This window comes from Geospiza fortis, unplaced genomic scaffold (genome assembly GCF_000277835.1).
Source record: "Geospiza fortis unplaced genomic scaffold, GeoFor_1.0 scaffold138, whole genome shotgun sequence".
NCBI classification, from domain to species: Eukaryota; Metazoa; Chordata; class Aves; order Passeriformes; family Thraupidae; genus Geospiza; species Geospiza fortis.
In genome coordinates, this window is record NW_005054307.1 from 12,177,605 (window position 1) to 12,194,645 (window position 17,041).

Consider the following 17,041-nt stretch of genomic DNA (forward strand, 5'->3'; position numbering starts at 1 on the left):
TAAAATAATATATAAATATGAGTTCCAAAATGTCGGTTTTACATCCTGCCAATTTCAGCTAACATGCCATGTAAGGGACAATGGATAACCTCATAAACTCTAATCAATAAAATCAAAGCATGCAGCTGAACAATTAGCCTTCCACGAGCGTCTTGGCGATGGCTGTTTCAAACTACACAAGTTAGGGTAATTGCAAGAGGGTCAATCTTTCTATAACCAGACCAATGCAGGGACATGGTTGGCTGTAGGAAGGCTGTGCTTGCTGCTGCTGTGTCACCGGAGGAGCAGAAGCACGACCCTGACGTGTTCTTGCTCTGTTGCAGAGGTTATGCAGAGGGCCAGGGTGCGGGGCTCCCAGAAGCTCTCTCTCACCAGACTGGATCTCACGTGCATTTTCTGCAGTGTTACTGGGTAAGGAGGAGTCACAGGCATAGTCTGGCCCATATAATCCATTAACCCAAGCAGAGATCAATTCCTGGGAGAAGTCTATCCCATTTTTTAAGAATGGCTTTGTCGCCAGCACTGTAAATCTAGCAATAAACTGTTGGGAAACTCTATCCTCTCTCACACTTAAAGAGCTTTGCAGAAAATGGATCTTGAGGGATAGGGAGATGCAGGAATGTTTTTCTGCAAATATTTCAAAGAGGAGCTTTTCTACCTGGGACTAAAAACATTTTTGTATTTTTGACTATTTCAGCAACTAGTACATTTTTAGAATGTTATTTTTATCATTATTTCAATAAACCATAGCTTTGTATTGTCAATTCCAAAAAACACAGGCAGGAGTATCTTTGTCAGAGTTCCATATTATCATCAGACATACATATTTATAACTCTCCATTTCCTAGAATGCTCCACATAAATAGATGCTCAGTGCTTGTCATGTAACATGTCTTGCAGATAGTAAGAACAAAAGAAAAACAACAAAGAAACAATACCAAAAATAATTTTAAAAAATCTGAGCTGAAAACATAAAAGAGAAATGCTCAGGCATTCACTGGTAACAACCACACATTTGAAGCCAGTGCGACTGAGCTATGTTTTGCTTTCCTCATGCTTATGAATATGATTGATGTCATGTGAATGGGAAGAAGTTTATTTAAATCTAATAATATTCCTGATGTAAGTGTATTTTATATTGACAGACTAACTCAAAACCCAGTCACCTTTACCTGCATGATAAAGTTCCAGCCTGCAGGAGCTCCAGTGACAGGCTAACTTTAATTTCTTCGCTTCAGTCACATGAACCTGGCCAGGGTCATGAACAATTACATACAGCCTGTCATATGGCACAGGGGTCAGTATCTACTAATTCCAGTGGCTACTGTTACAATATTCAGCTACCAAAAGTTTCAGATCAGAAGTTGAAAGTTTGAGACATTTATGAGTGAGAACAGAGGATCCTAATTTAAAACGTGTGTGACCTTAATATAGCATTTGGGGGTTCAGATTGTTCTTATGTACTTTGTCTAATAGTGCAGTTTTACAATACTCCCTTGCTTCCAGTCGTAAAACCTTATCTGTAAATTCTGTAAAGATGTCTGAGAAAAGCAAATTTACGTTGACTATGTGAACCAGTAACAGGCAAATAGTCTTTCTTTCTGCAAAGGCAGAATAAAAAGAACATGCATCTAACCCTTAATGCCAGACATAAGTTGGCATTTTTCACAGATGTGTACATTTTTCAGAACGTTCTATAAATCAGAATGATTCTGTACTTGTCAATGATAACTCTGTTAATGTAAAATAATCTTATAACAGGACACCAGAATAATCTATCTTAATCAAAGACAGATTTATATCCATACAGTCCAGTTATTCACAGACTATAACAAACCATGTAAAAATGTAGATCTGACATCACTGTAAGTCTTGCATACACAATTGCCTTCTTCGTGTGTTGTATAACAATGAAAAACTAACACCCACTCCTGCTCCCACTGAAATCAGGGACACGTTCCCACTTACATTGCTGCCATTTGGATGAGAGATCAACACTAATGTCCAGCTTTTGAAAACTTCTGAAGACTGGGTATCACATGGATTTGAATAACTCTGATTGTTCCACAACTTACTGGAAATATAAATCTTTTCTTTGCAATTAGCCCAAAGAATTAAAACAAAATTCAGAAAAGGATGGACATGCACGCTATTTTCCATAATTCTATCCATACAATTTCCATAATTACAGCTTAGATTACAAGAAACCAACTCAGAAGCCTGGCTCATCGAAGCATTTTCTTGAGGAAATACTTAATAAATGGCAGTATGAAATAGAAATAGGAGATCTGTAGGCTGTGATATATTTCATTTTCTCTAGTGGGAATTAGTATATTGTGGATGAACAATATTTGGAGAAAAATCTTACTTTATTTAATCATGTGTACTTTTTCTGAAGCCAAAAGCCAGTGCATCTACAACAATTTAACTGTAAAAATCATGTAATCAAATATGACCAAACCCACAGTCCTTATCCAGCCAAAAAATCCATTATTGACATGATGATTTTGCCTATGGTTCTCAGATATGTTTCAACAGCTTTTTTAATGAAAGCCTTAATAGATGAACTGACAATGGAATCATTAAAGAAACAGATGAACATATTTTTAATAGTATGCAAAAGTTTAATGTAGACATTAATTACCTGGTTTCTGTATCAGTGAAATTCTGTGTCAGTGAAATTTCTCAAAAGGTAGGTAAAGTCAAGAGCAATCTGAATTCTTTAAATGGATTCTGGTTCAGATAAAAATAGTTACATTTTATTCAAAGTATAAAAAAAACACAATAAAGTTTTAGTGAGACAGAACACTGCAATAACTCAAGAAAATTAATGCCATGAGCAGTTTTTCCTCTCTTTTTGATGGCAATGGTCAACAAAATAAATGAAGAACAACAAAAGAGAATCAATGCAAAGGCCTAGAGAGTAACTCCAATTTTTTTAACTATTAATTTTGTTCTCAGTGTCAAAGGCAATGACAGTAAGCATTGAATAAATACAAAACTTCTTTGGGATTGCTGTTTTTTCAAGATGAAAAATGCACTGGCTCGGAATGTTTATTTGAACCAGCTGTAGGGTATTACTATAGAGAGTCAGGAAGTTAATATATTCTTTGGAAGTCCAGTATCATAACATGTTATCCTAGCAGGCACAGTGAATGAACAGAGGACGTGCAAAGGGACTTGGCAGCCCAGGCACAGACACCGCAGATGCTCCTATGTTCAAGCTACACAGCAGCTCTAAGTTACCAGCACCATGTCTTGCTGCTAATTAGTGGAGTGACTGGTAAAAGAGGCAGAATCAGAATTAATACCCACATTTCCTGGAAGACATCATGGGACCGATCCTCTCTGAACTTTACAGAGTGAAATCTTCTGGCTGAGATCTGTCATGCAACAGGATCAGGCTCATAACACATTACACCTTTTTTTCATTTATTATAGTGCTTTATTCTGGGCATTTGTCTCCTGTGGTTTATATAACCATGTCCTCATTGTTATAGTCCTAGCAATACAGCAACATGTTGTGATAAGAAGGGCTGGAAAATCAAAGAAATCGCTATTCTGCCAAAAATTTCCATGGCAAGCTGAGTGTTGTAGAGAAGGAAGGGTATATATTCAGATACTCCAGTTAAGAACAGTCATGAAACCTGTTTATATTCTGAATCTCTCTCATAAAACCATTAAATGTGAAATCTTTCATAACACTACAATCAATCTCTCTGTAACTATTTAATAGCTATGTTGAGGCAAATCAAATTATTATCATAATCAGGGATAAAATCCAACACACTTTGCAATCTATCAAGTAGAAGATCACTTACTTGTACAATTAGTGTCTAAAGATTGTAGTGGGTTGAACCTGGCTGTATGCCAGGTGCCCACCCACTCTATCACTCTCCTCCTCAGCTGGACAGGGGAGGGGAATATAAAAAAATGTTCATGGGTTGAGATAAGGACATGGAGAGACCAGTCACCAGTTACCATCATGGGCAAAACTGACTTGACCTGGGGAAATTAGCTTAATTTATTACCAAGCAAGTCAGAGCAGGGTAATGAGAAAATAAAAGCTAAATCTTAAAATACATTCTCCCAACCCTTCCCTTCTTCCCAGGCTCAACTTCACTCCCCGTTTTCTCTACCTCCACCCCCCAGCACAGGGGCATAGAGAATGGAGGCTGTTGTCAATTCATCACATTTTCTTTGCTGGTCCTTTCTCCTCAGGAGGAGAACTCACACTCCTCCCCTGCTCCAGCATGGGGTTCCTCCTGTGGGAGACAGTCCTTATCATTCTCCAGCTTAAGTCTTTCTCGTGGGCTACAGTTCTTCCCAAGCATCTCGAGCAGGGGTCCCTTGCACAAGTCACAGTCCTTCAGGAACTGTGCTCCAGTGTGGATCCCCCTGGGCTCACAGGTCCTGCCAGCAAACCTGCTCCAGTGTGCAGCTCTCTCTCACAGGGTCACAGGTCCTGCAGCAGCCTGCTCCAGGCTGGGCACCTGAGAAGGTCACAGCCTCCTCTGGGCACTCACCTGCTCTAGCATGGGGACCTCTGTGGGCTGCATGTGGATCTCTGCTCCACCTTGGACCTGCAGCCTTCACCACAGACTCCAAGGGAATCTCTGCTCCCACACCTGGAGCTCCTTCTCCACCTTCTTTCTTCACTGAGCTTGGTGTCTGCAGAGCTGTTTCTCTCACATATTCTCACTCCTCTCTCCACGTGAAGTTGCACAGGATTTCTTCCCCCTTCTTAAGTATGTTATCCCAGAGGCTCTGCCACCCTCACCCATGGGCTTGGCCCTGGCCAGTGGCAAGTCTGTCTTGGAGCTGGCTGGTTTTGGTTCTGTTGGACATGGAGAAAGCTTCTGCTATCTTCTCAAAGAAACCCCCCACAGCCCTCTCACTACAAAAACCTGTCCAAGCAAACCCAACACAAAGATCAACTGCTGTGTTTCAGACTATTAATTGTATTACATGAAGTGTAAAGCAAATAATTTAGAGTTAGAGCTGAATTTCAAAGCTAGATGTATACTTTTATGGCAAGATGACGTAGGAATGTAAGCTATGACACCACAACAACTAGAAATAATAGGGTAAGTTAAAGTTACCATAACAGATGTTTTGATGTTGTCTGCATTCCCTTACTCTAGCTAATGTTGTCACAATCTTCTAGTTGCCTAAATATGGATAATTGCTATCAGTCATATCTCATCATCCTTAGGCAATTTTCCCAAAAAGGGAAAGGGGAATTTTCTTTGTGACAGATGCAGAATAGTGACAGATGCAGAACACACCATTTTTTATCCTTTGTCTGCTATGTAAGATACAATGTAGAACAGTTCTGGAATATCTCCTCATTGTAAACAAGGACAAAAGCCCCTTCCACAAAGTACCACTGCTACCTAACTTGTTTACCTCAACAGAGCAATACAGACATTAAAAATCTACTGAAATTTCAGAATGTGTAAAGAATCTGTCTGAATTTATTTGTGCTTAAAAATGGGTTATGCTCTAAGCTACTATATCTTCACTTCCTTTAATTTGCAGAAACAATTTGTTTTCCAAAATATGAACAGAGACATATAATAGTTTAGTTATTTAAAGCAGTCTAGCCAATAAATGGGACACCTACATAGATCCCAACGGGGCATTATCAGATTGTGCTAGGAGAAGCTTTGGCTGATAATATTAGTCTAATATAGTCCTGTAAATAACAAAAGAAGTGAACAAGTACTCTGGAATGTGCTTACATTTTAAAACCTACTTGATATTACCTACCCAATATAAGAACACTGCTTCAGTTAATCAGGTATTTTACTATATTCACATATTATTTAAAAACTGGACTAGATAACAGCCCAGATAATACAGGATATTCTACTAGAATAATACAGGAATTCCACTAGATAATACAGGATATTCTAAATTCTGCCTCTTTTTTTTTTTTTTTTTTTGAGTACTACAATACCACAATAATATCTCAGCTTAAATAATTGGGTTACTGCCATAAAATGCATGCTGGTCCCCACTTCTATGTACAAAGTACTTCTGGCATTTTTCTAGTATGATATGGCACAGTGATCCTAATGATGTGAGTGGATGGTGGAAAGCACAGAGCAGGACTCTACCTCCAAGCCTGAGCAGCATGGCTTGCCCAGCCTAACCAGCTCTGTAACTTCCATGCAATGAACAACTTCCAGCTCTGAGAAGTTCCAGTGCTAGCAAAGCTATCCCAGCACTCATCCTAGGCTACTCACTCAATGCCAGCATTCTCCCCCTCTCCTCTGACTCTCATACCTCGCAGCCACATCCAAAAAATCTTGGACTTTCTGCCAATTGGTGGTTTCCAGTTTTACTCTGCCTTAGGAGAACCAGAGGAAATCAGACAAATCCTAATATTGACTGGGAGGGTTTTGCACTTAGGCTCAGGCCACCAGCTGGGAAATGAAGGTCACAGTGAAACAGGGCAGGGGGAAAGGGTTTCTGACAGCTTTCCCTTACTCTGGGAGAAGTCCACAGATGAATGCACTCTTTTCTGTCTCATCATACAGCATGAGAGAGAAAATCCTACCACAGAACCTCCCAGGGTTTCCAGCCTCTCAGATGGGCTTTGCCTCAGAGAGGAGCCTTGACAGGAACAGATGTGATAACAAATGACCTTTAGAATTGCACCCTGAGAGCTGTTGACCGTTTGCTGAAAGCTGCTCACCCTCCTGAGCTCCTGGGTTTAGCTTGGAAACCTTGAGATCCGGGCATATAGCTAACAAGGGTCAACAACCAGAAATAGAAAAATAGAGTGTAAAATCCAAAGAAAGTGGGGACAAAACCAGAGGACATGCATATTTAAAGACTCTTCCTTTGCTTATAAAGATAAAAATCATAAATCTAAATGCAATTCCAAATCTCAACATCATCTGCTTCCCCAAATCAAAGAAAAAATTCTGAGATGACACAAAAGGCTAGCCAATGATAATATAATAAAAAATTGATGCAAAGCTATTTAATTTTCATTCCAATTCCAATGAAACCAAATGTATCATATTAGATAACATAATATTTATATATTTCTGTGACAGTACTTAGATTTGCTATGTAATACACAAAGCTGTCTTTCCCAATGACAGCTTACAGGGCAAGTGGAGCACACAGAGAGTGGTACACCTCAAGATGTCCAGAGGAGAGGCTGCACATGCAGATGTGTGTCCACAAGCATGAGAGAGGAAGATGAGAGATAGATAGTTTATTTGTTCCTCTTTGACTTCACCAAGAAAGTGAAAAATTTCTCAGCACTGACTTCTTGTAAAGCTCCTTGAAATCAAGACTATGACCATATCCCATAACTGACAGGGAGCAAAAGTCACATTTCACTCATATGCTCACTTAGGTTTCTGTTGAGGATTTCAGGCTGTCTCCACTGAGTCTGGGGTGGGGGGAGGCTGAAGGAATAACAACACACTGGCATTCCATTTTTAAGGCAAGTTCAGGAAAAACCTGGCCCTGCTAATACAATGATATGCTACATCTCTTTCATTGCCTGTGAGAGGCAGAGAAGAGAAAAAGGGGAGGGGTAGGCAAGAGACGGAATGAGAGAGAAAGCAAAAGCAGAAACAAAGATGCAGCACTGGGAGGCAAAATGAATGGAGGGATGACATGGGGGAATGTGCATAGGATGCCTTTTCTTACATTTGTGAAAACTAAACATGCACACAAACTATAAAGCTGAAATGAAAAGCACAGGCAAGCTTACTTGGTTTAATCCTTTCAAGCAGTGAAATTATTTTCTCTATGATTTTTTCCCCTGTCAGTTCCTGTCATTTCCTTGCAATGCCTTCTCGTTTCTCACTTGTCTTTTCTCCTTTTCCTTTTCAATGCCATCTTGCTTTGTTCCTTTCTATTTGCATCTGTTTCTTTCTTCCTCTTCCTTTCTTCTCTTGCTCTCCCTTGTCTTTTTTGTCTTGCTCTTGCTCTCCCATGTATTCTCTGAGCACATGAAGAACATGAACACAAATAGTTAAAAAAGCTTTTTTTTTTCCTGATGCTCCTTTTCTATCCCCATGTGGTTTTGACTGTTGCAGCTCTGTTAGGTTTTAAATGCACATGGGGAACCCACTTGTAGTCCCATGTGTTTTAGAACTATCTACAGTAGCACACTGCAGGAAAAACATGTGGGAAGGGAATGTGTCAGAAAAGTTTCTTGTACTCCCTCCAACACGTGGGCCACATTTAACAAGGTCAAGGGACAAGTGTGGCTCACAGGCATTAGTTTGACCGGTAGGATAAAAAAGGATCACACATTCTACTTTCTTTTACCTGCACACGCTCTGCAGTTAATCACTCACCCAAATGCAGCTTATGGAGTCTCAATTGATCTACCTTTATTTTTAGGCTAGATGATCATCTTAACATATTTTAGGAAGAGATTATTATCTCTTTTTTCCTGATTTGATGATTCCAAGATAATGAAGTATATAAATGTAACAGAAGGAAATCTTTTTTCTTTCCTTTGTCTCCCTCCTGCATGAGAGCATCATGCACGCTGTGATTGAGCAGACAAGGGTCTGCCTGTTAAGCTGGCTGCCTGTTCCTAAGGCAGATAATCTCTGCTGAGGGTTCCTTCTAAACTTTCCTGATACAACACCAAATTCACACAAAATGTCTGTGAACTGTTGGTTCATGTTATGCACATTTTGACACCTTTCAGCTGGCTTTCACAGATTTTCAAAGCACCTGTTCCAATACAACCTGTCTTTTTGGCAGCAAGCAGTACCAGTAAACCCCTGATTTTCTTTCCTCTGTTGCTTAACCCATACATGTCAAAAAATTATAATTCAGTGAAAGAAGGCAAATGCTGTCCAGCTTTCATAGATACCGGACCACACTTCCTGCAGGAATAAAAAAATGGTTTGCATTGTTAGAGACCAACTAAACTGTTCTTCCCTGTCACTCATTTCTTAGAGGGAAGGTCCAGCTCACTTGCAAGTGGGCTGCTTGCCATGTGAGCAGATGGGCACGGGGTTTGACAGCCAAGAAATGATGGATCAAATTTTGAAATTTGTTGCTCCATCTCCACTCTAGTAGTTCCTAATTGGCCTCAATGGAACTTTATTGCTGTAAAAATGGTATAATGGCAACAACATTTGCCTGAACAAACACACGTCCCATGTAGGTGCTGCAAGCAGACTTCCTGGCTGGCAGAGTCAGAGTGACGCCGTCAGTGAGGATCTGCCACAAGCTGACGTAGCTCTCCAAGGTTAACGTGTTCCTGGGTGAGCACACAGTGCAATTCAAGGCAGCTTCTAATGCTTATTTTGAAAGCTGGTCTAAGATACAGTCTTTTGTCTGCAAAGATCCTTTTAATAAACATAACCATATAAACAAATAAAGGGTTTACTTATGTTTTATAATAAGCATAAGGCAACAGGAGGGAAGAGGCTTTTTCAGGGATGCACTGCTGAAAACACATTATCTAAAATGGTTATCACCTGGGTAACAAATGTAATTCAGGATTTTATATAGAAAATTGACCAAAATTAAATTATATTTGACTGCTGCTAAGAAATTAAGAAAATAAAGTTGCCTTTAGAAAAACACTGTTCTCAGATTTCTAAGAGCTGCTATGGCAGTATACATTCACCTCAAATTCCTGTGTACTCAATGAAAGCATAGGATATGAAAACAACACAGATTTATCATTGATGTTATTGATAGACTATATAGTTCTGGTTTTTATAATCAGTAATTTGAAGTATTACTGATTAAGTGTTATTTAACCTACAAAATAGAAGCTTCTTCAATTTATTCATATTGGTTGTACATAGCTGTGTAATTCTAACTCTGTCTTTCTGTTGTCATTTTAACTGTATCAGCACTGTATTAACTACTACCAGCAGCTGCAAGACAGGATCTTAACATTTTGTTTATACTGTAATTGGAATTTCTTGCCTTGTGTCGCTTTCTTCTCTACATTTTGACAGGTTACTGATGGATTTGCAAAAATAGTTGAATTCTATGACTGCATAAATAACAAGTGATCATTATTATTATAATTAGTGCTATCTTTAGAAATTACATTGTATTTTTAATGAAACTGTATTTTTAATAAAATTGCAGAACAGAAAAGATGATAAAAATCTTTATAACCACCTACACAATACATTTCATTAACTTTTTCAAGGAAAAGAAAGCAATTTCTCAGGGTCTCTTCCAATTTTTCTCCACCACCTTAGGCCCAGTGCTATTTGGTATGGGCAGATTAGGGTAGCTGATGATTCCTATTGATTTAAATGTCGTGCTAGGAAGCCTAAATCCCCAAGAGCAATAGAATCTCCCCTATCACTATCCTACTGCTTATTGACCTAATTCAGTAACCAACCATCAGGGTTTTCTCTCACAACAAATAAATCTTGCATGAAACAGAGAGTACATGGACACTCATAGTTTTCAGTGGTTTTGCCAGTACAATAAATTTAGAGTCACCAAAGCATTCACCTTTGTTTTCTCTGAGTGATCATAATGTCATTTGCTATTTAAAACGAGCAGAAACCACAACTGTATTCTTAAGGGCAAAACTATTTCCACAGCCTGAGGTAAACTTGATGTCGTGTAAATGATGCAGACAATTCAGCATGTGTACAATTCCACGCACTTCAATGCTTCAAACAGGCCGTAAGTTATTGCTGGAGCATCTGCTGAACAGGTTTAATGGTTGTAGCATCACATCCACTGATTGAGATACTTAGTGTTTACTGCTCATAATTCTGATAACTACTAAATTTCCATTAATTGAGCCAAAGAAATGAGGAATGAACCAGGATTTGTTATGTTACTCTGGGTCTCACAGGGCCATCATTTCAACTAGAACTTTTAACTTGGAACTCTGCAGATGCCTCTGTATCTGAATTCACTCTTGGTGATTTTACTGAGTTGAATAACACATTTGTTTATACATAAAAGCCAGGATTCTAAACTTAGTTCTGTAAAATGTGGCTGTTACCAGATACAAAATATGTGCAGCAAGAGAACACAAAAAATACACTACAAATATTTTTTTAAAAATTTAAAAAGGAAAAAACCCAAACCACATCATACTACTTTGATAGGCAGATCTGTTTCAGAGGAGAGGCCTCATTCTGCTCCCAATAAAGTTAATTAGAGCAACAGCAAGATCCTAAATTACTAGCCCTCTCATCAATATCAAGTTAAGCTTTTATCAATGTAATTTGAAGCAGCATTAAAAGCAATAGTGCTAATTTATAATTGTTGATATTATCAAAGCAAGATCCTTTGCAACCATACATAACTGTGCCAGATTTTTATCACACTATAAAGGTTAACATAAGTGTTACAAGAAACATCAATGAGCTACGTACACTACGTTTGCTTTTGGTTAGATAAGTATGCTTTGTAGTAGTTGATATTCCCTCTAGATAATGGATATGGGCCAGATTCTCTGCTGACACAATGCAATAGAAGTAATTTGAAGGCAGATATGCTGATTCACACTAGCTGCAGATCTAGCCCTAATATATTTAGATGTGATAAACCATTTTAAGTAAGTCAGTTTCCTAACTATTACTCAGCCATTCCTCACTGTAGCCAAAAGGAAACTGAATGCCAAGGTCTGCAGGACTTTATTTATCAAAGCTGCTTTTAAGGCATCTATCATTTTGGCATGCATGCCTTGCTTTATGACCAGAATCAAACTCTTTCATGAAGCAGCAGATCTAATTCTAGCAAAAAATGCCACATAGTGCTTGTTTTTGCTGCAATATTACAACATCTGTTTCAACAAGGTTTTTTTATAAAAACTGTTTATTACATTAGCAGCATTAGATACTTTTGCTGCTTGATACTGTGGAACTGTATAAAGATAATTTAAAATGTTGTATCATGTACCTCTAAATACTGGATTAATAATAACTCACTGTATTTCTGCTTTTATCTAATTTGATAGGAAACTAAGTGCAGAGCTAAGAAAATCATATTTCTGTTTATTATAAAAATACAAAATTATTTTACATACCAAAATTAGGAGCTATGCTAAATAACATTTTAGTGTCATGACATTAAACATCTGGAGACAAATAGTACCTGATCTCCACAGCTTAATTTTCCTTTGAGGTTTATCTATTTTTACTTACATTTCCTGCATGTCAGCTTATAGTAATTACTCTTCTACACACATCTCTAGCACTAATGTGACAGACTGTGAATGCTTCTTGACAATAGAACATAATATCCTCCTTACAGGTTTCCACCAGCAAGGCTACAATCTCACCATCACGTGCATAAACATGTAAAAAGCCTTACTTTAAACATTAACAATTTTCAATTATATTTGGCTTACTGTTAAAATTCACATACAGATCAGACTTTTCTCAATAAATCTACAAAATAAAGCTAGAAATAAAGATCTTTGGGTACAATATGTGATATCTGTATCTGAGAGCTGCCTCAACTTTGAAGCATCTGTAAAATATATCAGATCATTTGAAAAAGGAGCAAAAATTTCCATTTAAGACCTGCTTCCAATAGGTGTTGCTTACAAAGACAGAATACCAATATAATAACTAAAAAGCAGTTCCTAGTATTTTTGTGAATATGACAAACTGCCCATCTGTGACACAGGACTAGAGGTGGAATTACAACAGTAATTCCAGTAAAGCAGCAGGAATGTTTGTATTTCTTCATCTGACATTAAAAGCAGCATGCTCTATGTAGGCCTCATTTGTAAATCTCCACAAATTTAATCAAAGACATCAGAGTTTTATCTGAATAAAGAGCAAACACATCCTGAGCTACATAGCTTTTTTTCTCTGTGAAAGAAAAACAATGAAAGAGTACGACTGAAAATTCAGTAAATACAGGACTTTTATTTGATTAGAATGACTTCAAAATAAGTCAAAACACATGGAACAACAAAGCTGCTATCCTGCAGGATGTACTGTCTAGTACATCACAGTGACTCTGGCTCACATCCACTGATTTTTACATTCTTTTATTACTCAGTTTTTTGCATGATCTTGGACATAAAGTATGCAAATTATCCCTGTGGGTTTTTTTTTATTTGTCAAGAAATTATAAAATATGAATTCAAATAAATTTTTAGAGTTTTGATTTGTGTTTTGATAAAATAAGGGGACTTTTATAATATGTAAGATTTTCCTGAATTGTAAGAAATCAGAGGAATCATAATGTTTTAAGCAGTGGTACTTCTCTGGTTTTCTCTGTTCCTGAGTATTTAAATAAGAACTGAAATATCAATAGTTTAAGAGTAAAATTAAAATGTGAAAGCTCTAGATTTTTTCCCTTTTTTCCTACAGCCTAGGAATATCTGGCTTTTTTCATGTATGAAGGGAAAATCAGAAGATTTTAAGTTTTGACAAATATAAGATAAAAGCAAGTTGAATAAAGTTAATCAAAAGGTAAATAGATAAGACCTACTTATTTTTTAATAAATTAATCTCATTCAACTCCAAAAATACTACCTAGTAGAAAAAATGGTTTTCATGTTAAATAGACCAAAAAAGATTAAATACCTGGTAAAAAATGTATTCAACTACTATAGGTTTCAGCTTACTGAAATAAATCAAGAGCTTTCACATATTTAAATAAAAGCAAAGTTCCTTAACTGTTAATCAGAACTATTTGTAAGCAAACAAAGCATGTTTTATTGAATAGTCCTTGTGTCTAGACAAACAATGCATTCTTTGAAATTAATACATACCAAAAATTTCTGAAAGCAAATATTTTCTTTTTAATATGTGACAAGTACTGCATTTTCAGCAATATGAGGACTGCCTACAATAATCATACCAATTAAATAATTCACATAATTGCCTGGTTCAAGGCAGTACTTTATTTAATATACTGCACTTTTGTGCCTGTGATTATGAGAGAAATTTTCCTGGACTTTCTGGCATATGCAGACTCCTTTATTTCTATGATCATGTCAGTTACTAGTATCTGGATATCATGCTAAAGATATTAATCCAGCAAGAAATAATTTTTGTAGAAAATACTGACTTATCATTAATGTTTTGAGCTGCTTAAAATATTTTATTCAGAAAAATATATTTTATAATAAAGAAGGCTTGATACTGACTTAAAAGAAAATTCAAGGGGCATTCCATTAATATGTGGAAGAAACTCTTGGAATTCAGTAATAATTTGGCAGAAAACTGGTGTTAGAATATCATATGTTACTGTCTCTTAACTGAAGAGCAATATACAGATTAAAAAATGTTAATCTGAGACTTTTCAGAAATACTTATGCCAATGTTTAAATTTTATTAATTAGTCCTCTGGAGATGCTAATGATTTCCCTTCATTTTGTTCTATTTGAACTATTTTGTTCTAAGTAACAAAGCTCAAGCTGTAAAAATTACTAACTGGCATGGGCTGAGGTAGTCTGTTTCCCTGATTAATTATTATTCAATATTTATGCATTTCCTTCATAATTTCTTTATTCAATATAAAGGTTAGATTTCTCTAGGAAATTTTAAAGAACAGCTCTTTAAAATGTGTATATGCTCTAAACAATTAGTAAAATCTCAGAGCAATCTTCCCATCTGAGTCCATCTCATGACTTTCTTGGAGAGAAAAAGAAAGAAAGAAAAAATGTCAAGCTGAGAGACTGGGTAGAGGACTTGATAATATAAATTTTGTGATGAAATTGTGATGAGAGGTACATGTACTACATAATCTTACAATGACTCTTGAGCAGTTGTTTCGCCTTTAAAGCGAGATGTTAATTTATAGATTTCAATATGCTATAAATGATAATGGGATGTTGAAGAAGAAATTGCTCTAATGTGCAATCATACCCTGTATGTTCATTTTAATGTATTTTAGGTGACAACTCTTTTTTAAAGCCCTGGTCTCTTTACCTTTGTAATTCTACAGCTCAGAACTCTGTCCTCTCCTCCATGTTATGATTTTTCTTCTCCTCCATTTTATGCTGGCTTTTCTTAGGTATCATGTCTATATTTGACAACCACACCAAAAAAAGAGAGAAAGCCTTATTTTGTCAGCCCACCTGCCTGTCACCACCACTTTCTTGTTTCTGGAAAAAAAAAAAAAAGACTGGGGCTTCTGTCTGCCAGACTGTGAAGCTTGCAGTTTTTCAATTCAGAGGTATTAATTTTTATGTATCAGGCCAGAGATAGTATTTCAGATCATATTCCAAACATTCCATGTTCATTCTGCACAGTATCATGAGGCCTAATATTGTACAGGAGAGTTAGAACTGAGAGCCTGATCCTGCAGCCAGTATGATTTTCCTCTTCACCTTAATTTGGGCACAATTAAGACCTAGGTATATTAATGTGTGTTTTTATAACACAGTGGCCAGACAACTCACAGGAGGCAGGAAACTGGAGGCAGAATCTTTTGATAGCCTGCATCTATGCTGAAGGAGATGTATGCACTGGCTGGGTTTGCAAAGAATATTAATTCATTAATATCACAAAAATATTAAAATCACAAAAAATGAAAGAGAAAATAAATTGGTGGGTGATCTCAAATGTAGCACGATTCAAATAAACACAAAAAGGTGTTGTGGTGAGATGTGATAAAGTCTAACCTTACCATCTGTGCTAGGACAGAGCGGGAGCTGGCCTCCAAAGCTGGACCAAGCATCTAGATGGCGGGTTGTAATTAGTGAGAGTGATGGATACAAATTCCAAACAGCTTTTTGGTTAAATACCTACCAGTCAATTACCATGAAAGTTCAGAAGAAATTAAAGTTTTTGTTCATTTTGACATTGTATAGATATTATTTGAGAATAAGGAATCTGGCAAAGGCCTTTAGCTTTTACTTATATTTTTTTTAGGCTGACTAGCTTTCAGCATTGCATTTCCCTTTAAGAAATGTCCAGCAGAAATGTTTGTTCATTAAGGAATGCCAAGTAACACAGTAACGCTCTTGACCATGCAGAATAGATGCACACAAAGAAAAAAATGAGATCTAAAACATTTTCTGTACATGAACTCCAAAGGTCATTTATATCATGAGTAATGATTTGTGTAACACACTAAGGCCTTTACCTTTTTTGATTACATCAGTACTAATTTGGTCCTTAGCTGAGATATAACCACACAGTATTTCATTGTTTACTTTTAAGTTACTTAAGTAAACTTTAGTATTTTTGAGGATTATGGCAATGTTTCAATACCTAAAGAATAAAATGCTAACATAAGAGGTTAATACCTCGTGAAGGATTTATTTGATTTTCATGGAATTGTTCTCAGACAGCAGTTGGACACTTTTCCTAAATCACCACAAAAGGCTGTTTTGTCTACCTGTAACTATTTTTTGTATATCAAAATGTACAAAGCCTTTTGCCAAAATACAACAGCAATCCTGGCTAGAAAATTACTTTAGGACAAAAGGAATTAGTTCAGTAGTAAGTTCACGTCCCAGCTGGCCATAACCACAGGTAAAAACGTGGTTTGATACACACATCTATAACCGTGGGGAGGGGAATATCTGATACATATAGACATTTCAGAAGCAAAATAACATTCTTTCCTAGAAGAGTGGTTAAGCCTTGGAACAGGCTCCCCAGGGAGGTGATGGAGTCACCATCCCAGGAAATGTCAAAAACCCCGAGCAGATTGTGGCGCTCTGCTATGCTTGGGTGGGTACGGTGCCATGCAGGCGAGGGATGGACTTGGAGCTCTCGAACGCCTTTTCCAGCCTCAATGGCTCTATGGTTGCCTGTAACGAAGGGATAGGCTCTGTTCCCGAGGATTTGAGATTGCTGGCAAGTCATTTTGGGCTGTAAAGCTTCACACCAACATACGCACGTCAGACACCTACTGAGACACAAGCGCTTTAGGGATTTCACGAGAGACGAGCACTTTTAAGACTCATTAGGAGCTAATTACACCCCAAAACACGCCCTTGCGGCGTATCTCCCACGGAAACGGCACCGCCTCCCACTCCGAGCCCCAGGGAGCGAGGGGGACACGCGTGGAGCGGGCAGCGCGGCGGAGCCGGGTGGGGCAGGGCGGCGGGACGGGGGCGCGCCCCGCGCACCGGTAC

At 37.5% G+C, this 17,041-nt stretch overlaps 1 protein-coding gene across 1 annotated transcript in view; it reads left to right on the forward strand.

Moving 5' to 3' along the window:
- The first annotated feature begins 234 nt into the window (after positions 1-234).
- The window catches only part of COMMD3 (COMM domain containing 3), a 20,320-nt gene continuing 3,513 nt past the window's right edge, over positions 235-17,041 (forward strand). Inside the window, exons 1-3 of the mRNA XM_031066834.1 lie at positions 235-411; positions 16,563-16,716; positions 16,877-17,037. Of these exons, the coding sequence (XP_030922694.1) occupies positions 235-411; positions 16,563-16,716; positions 16,877-17,037 (492 nt within the window). The remainder of the gene's footprint in view (positions 412-16,562; positions 16,717-16,876; positions 17,038-17,041) is intronic.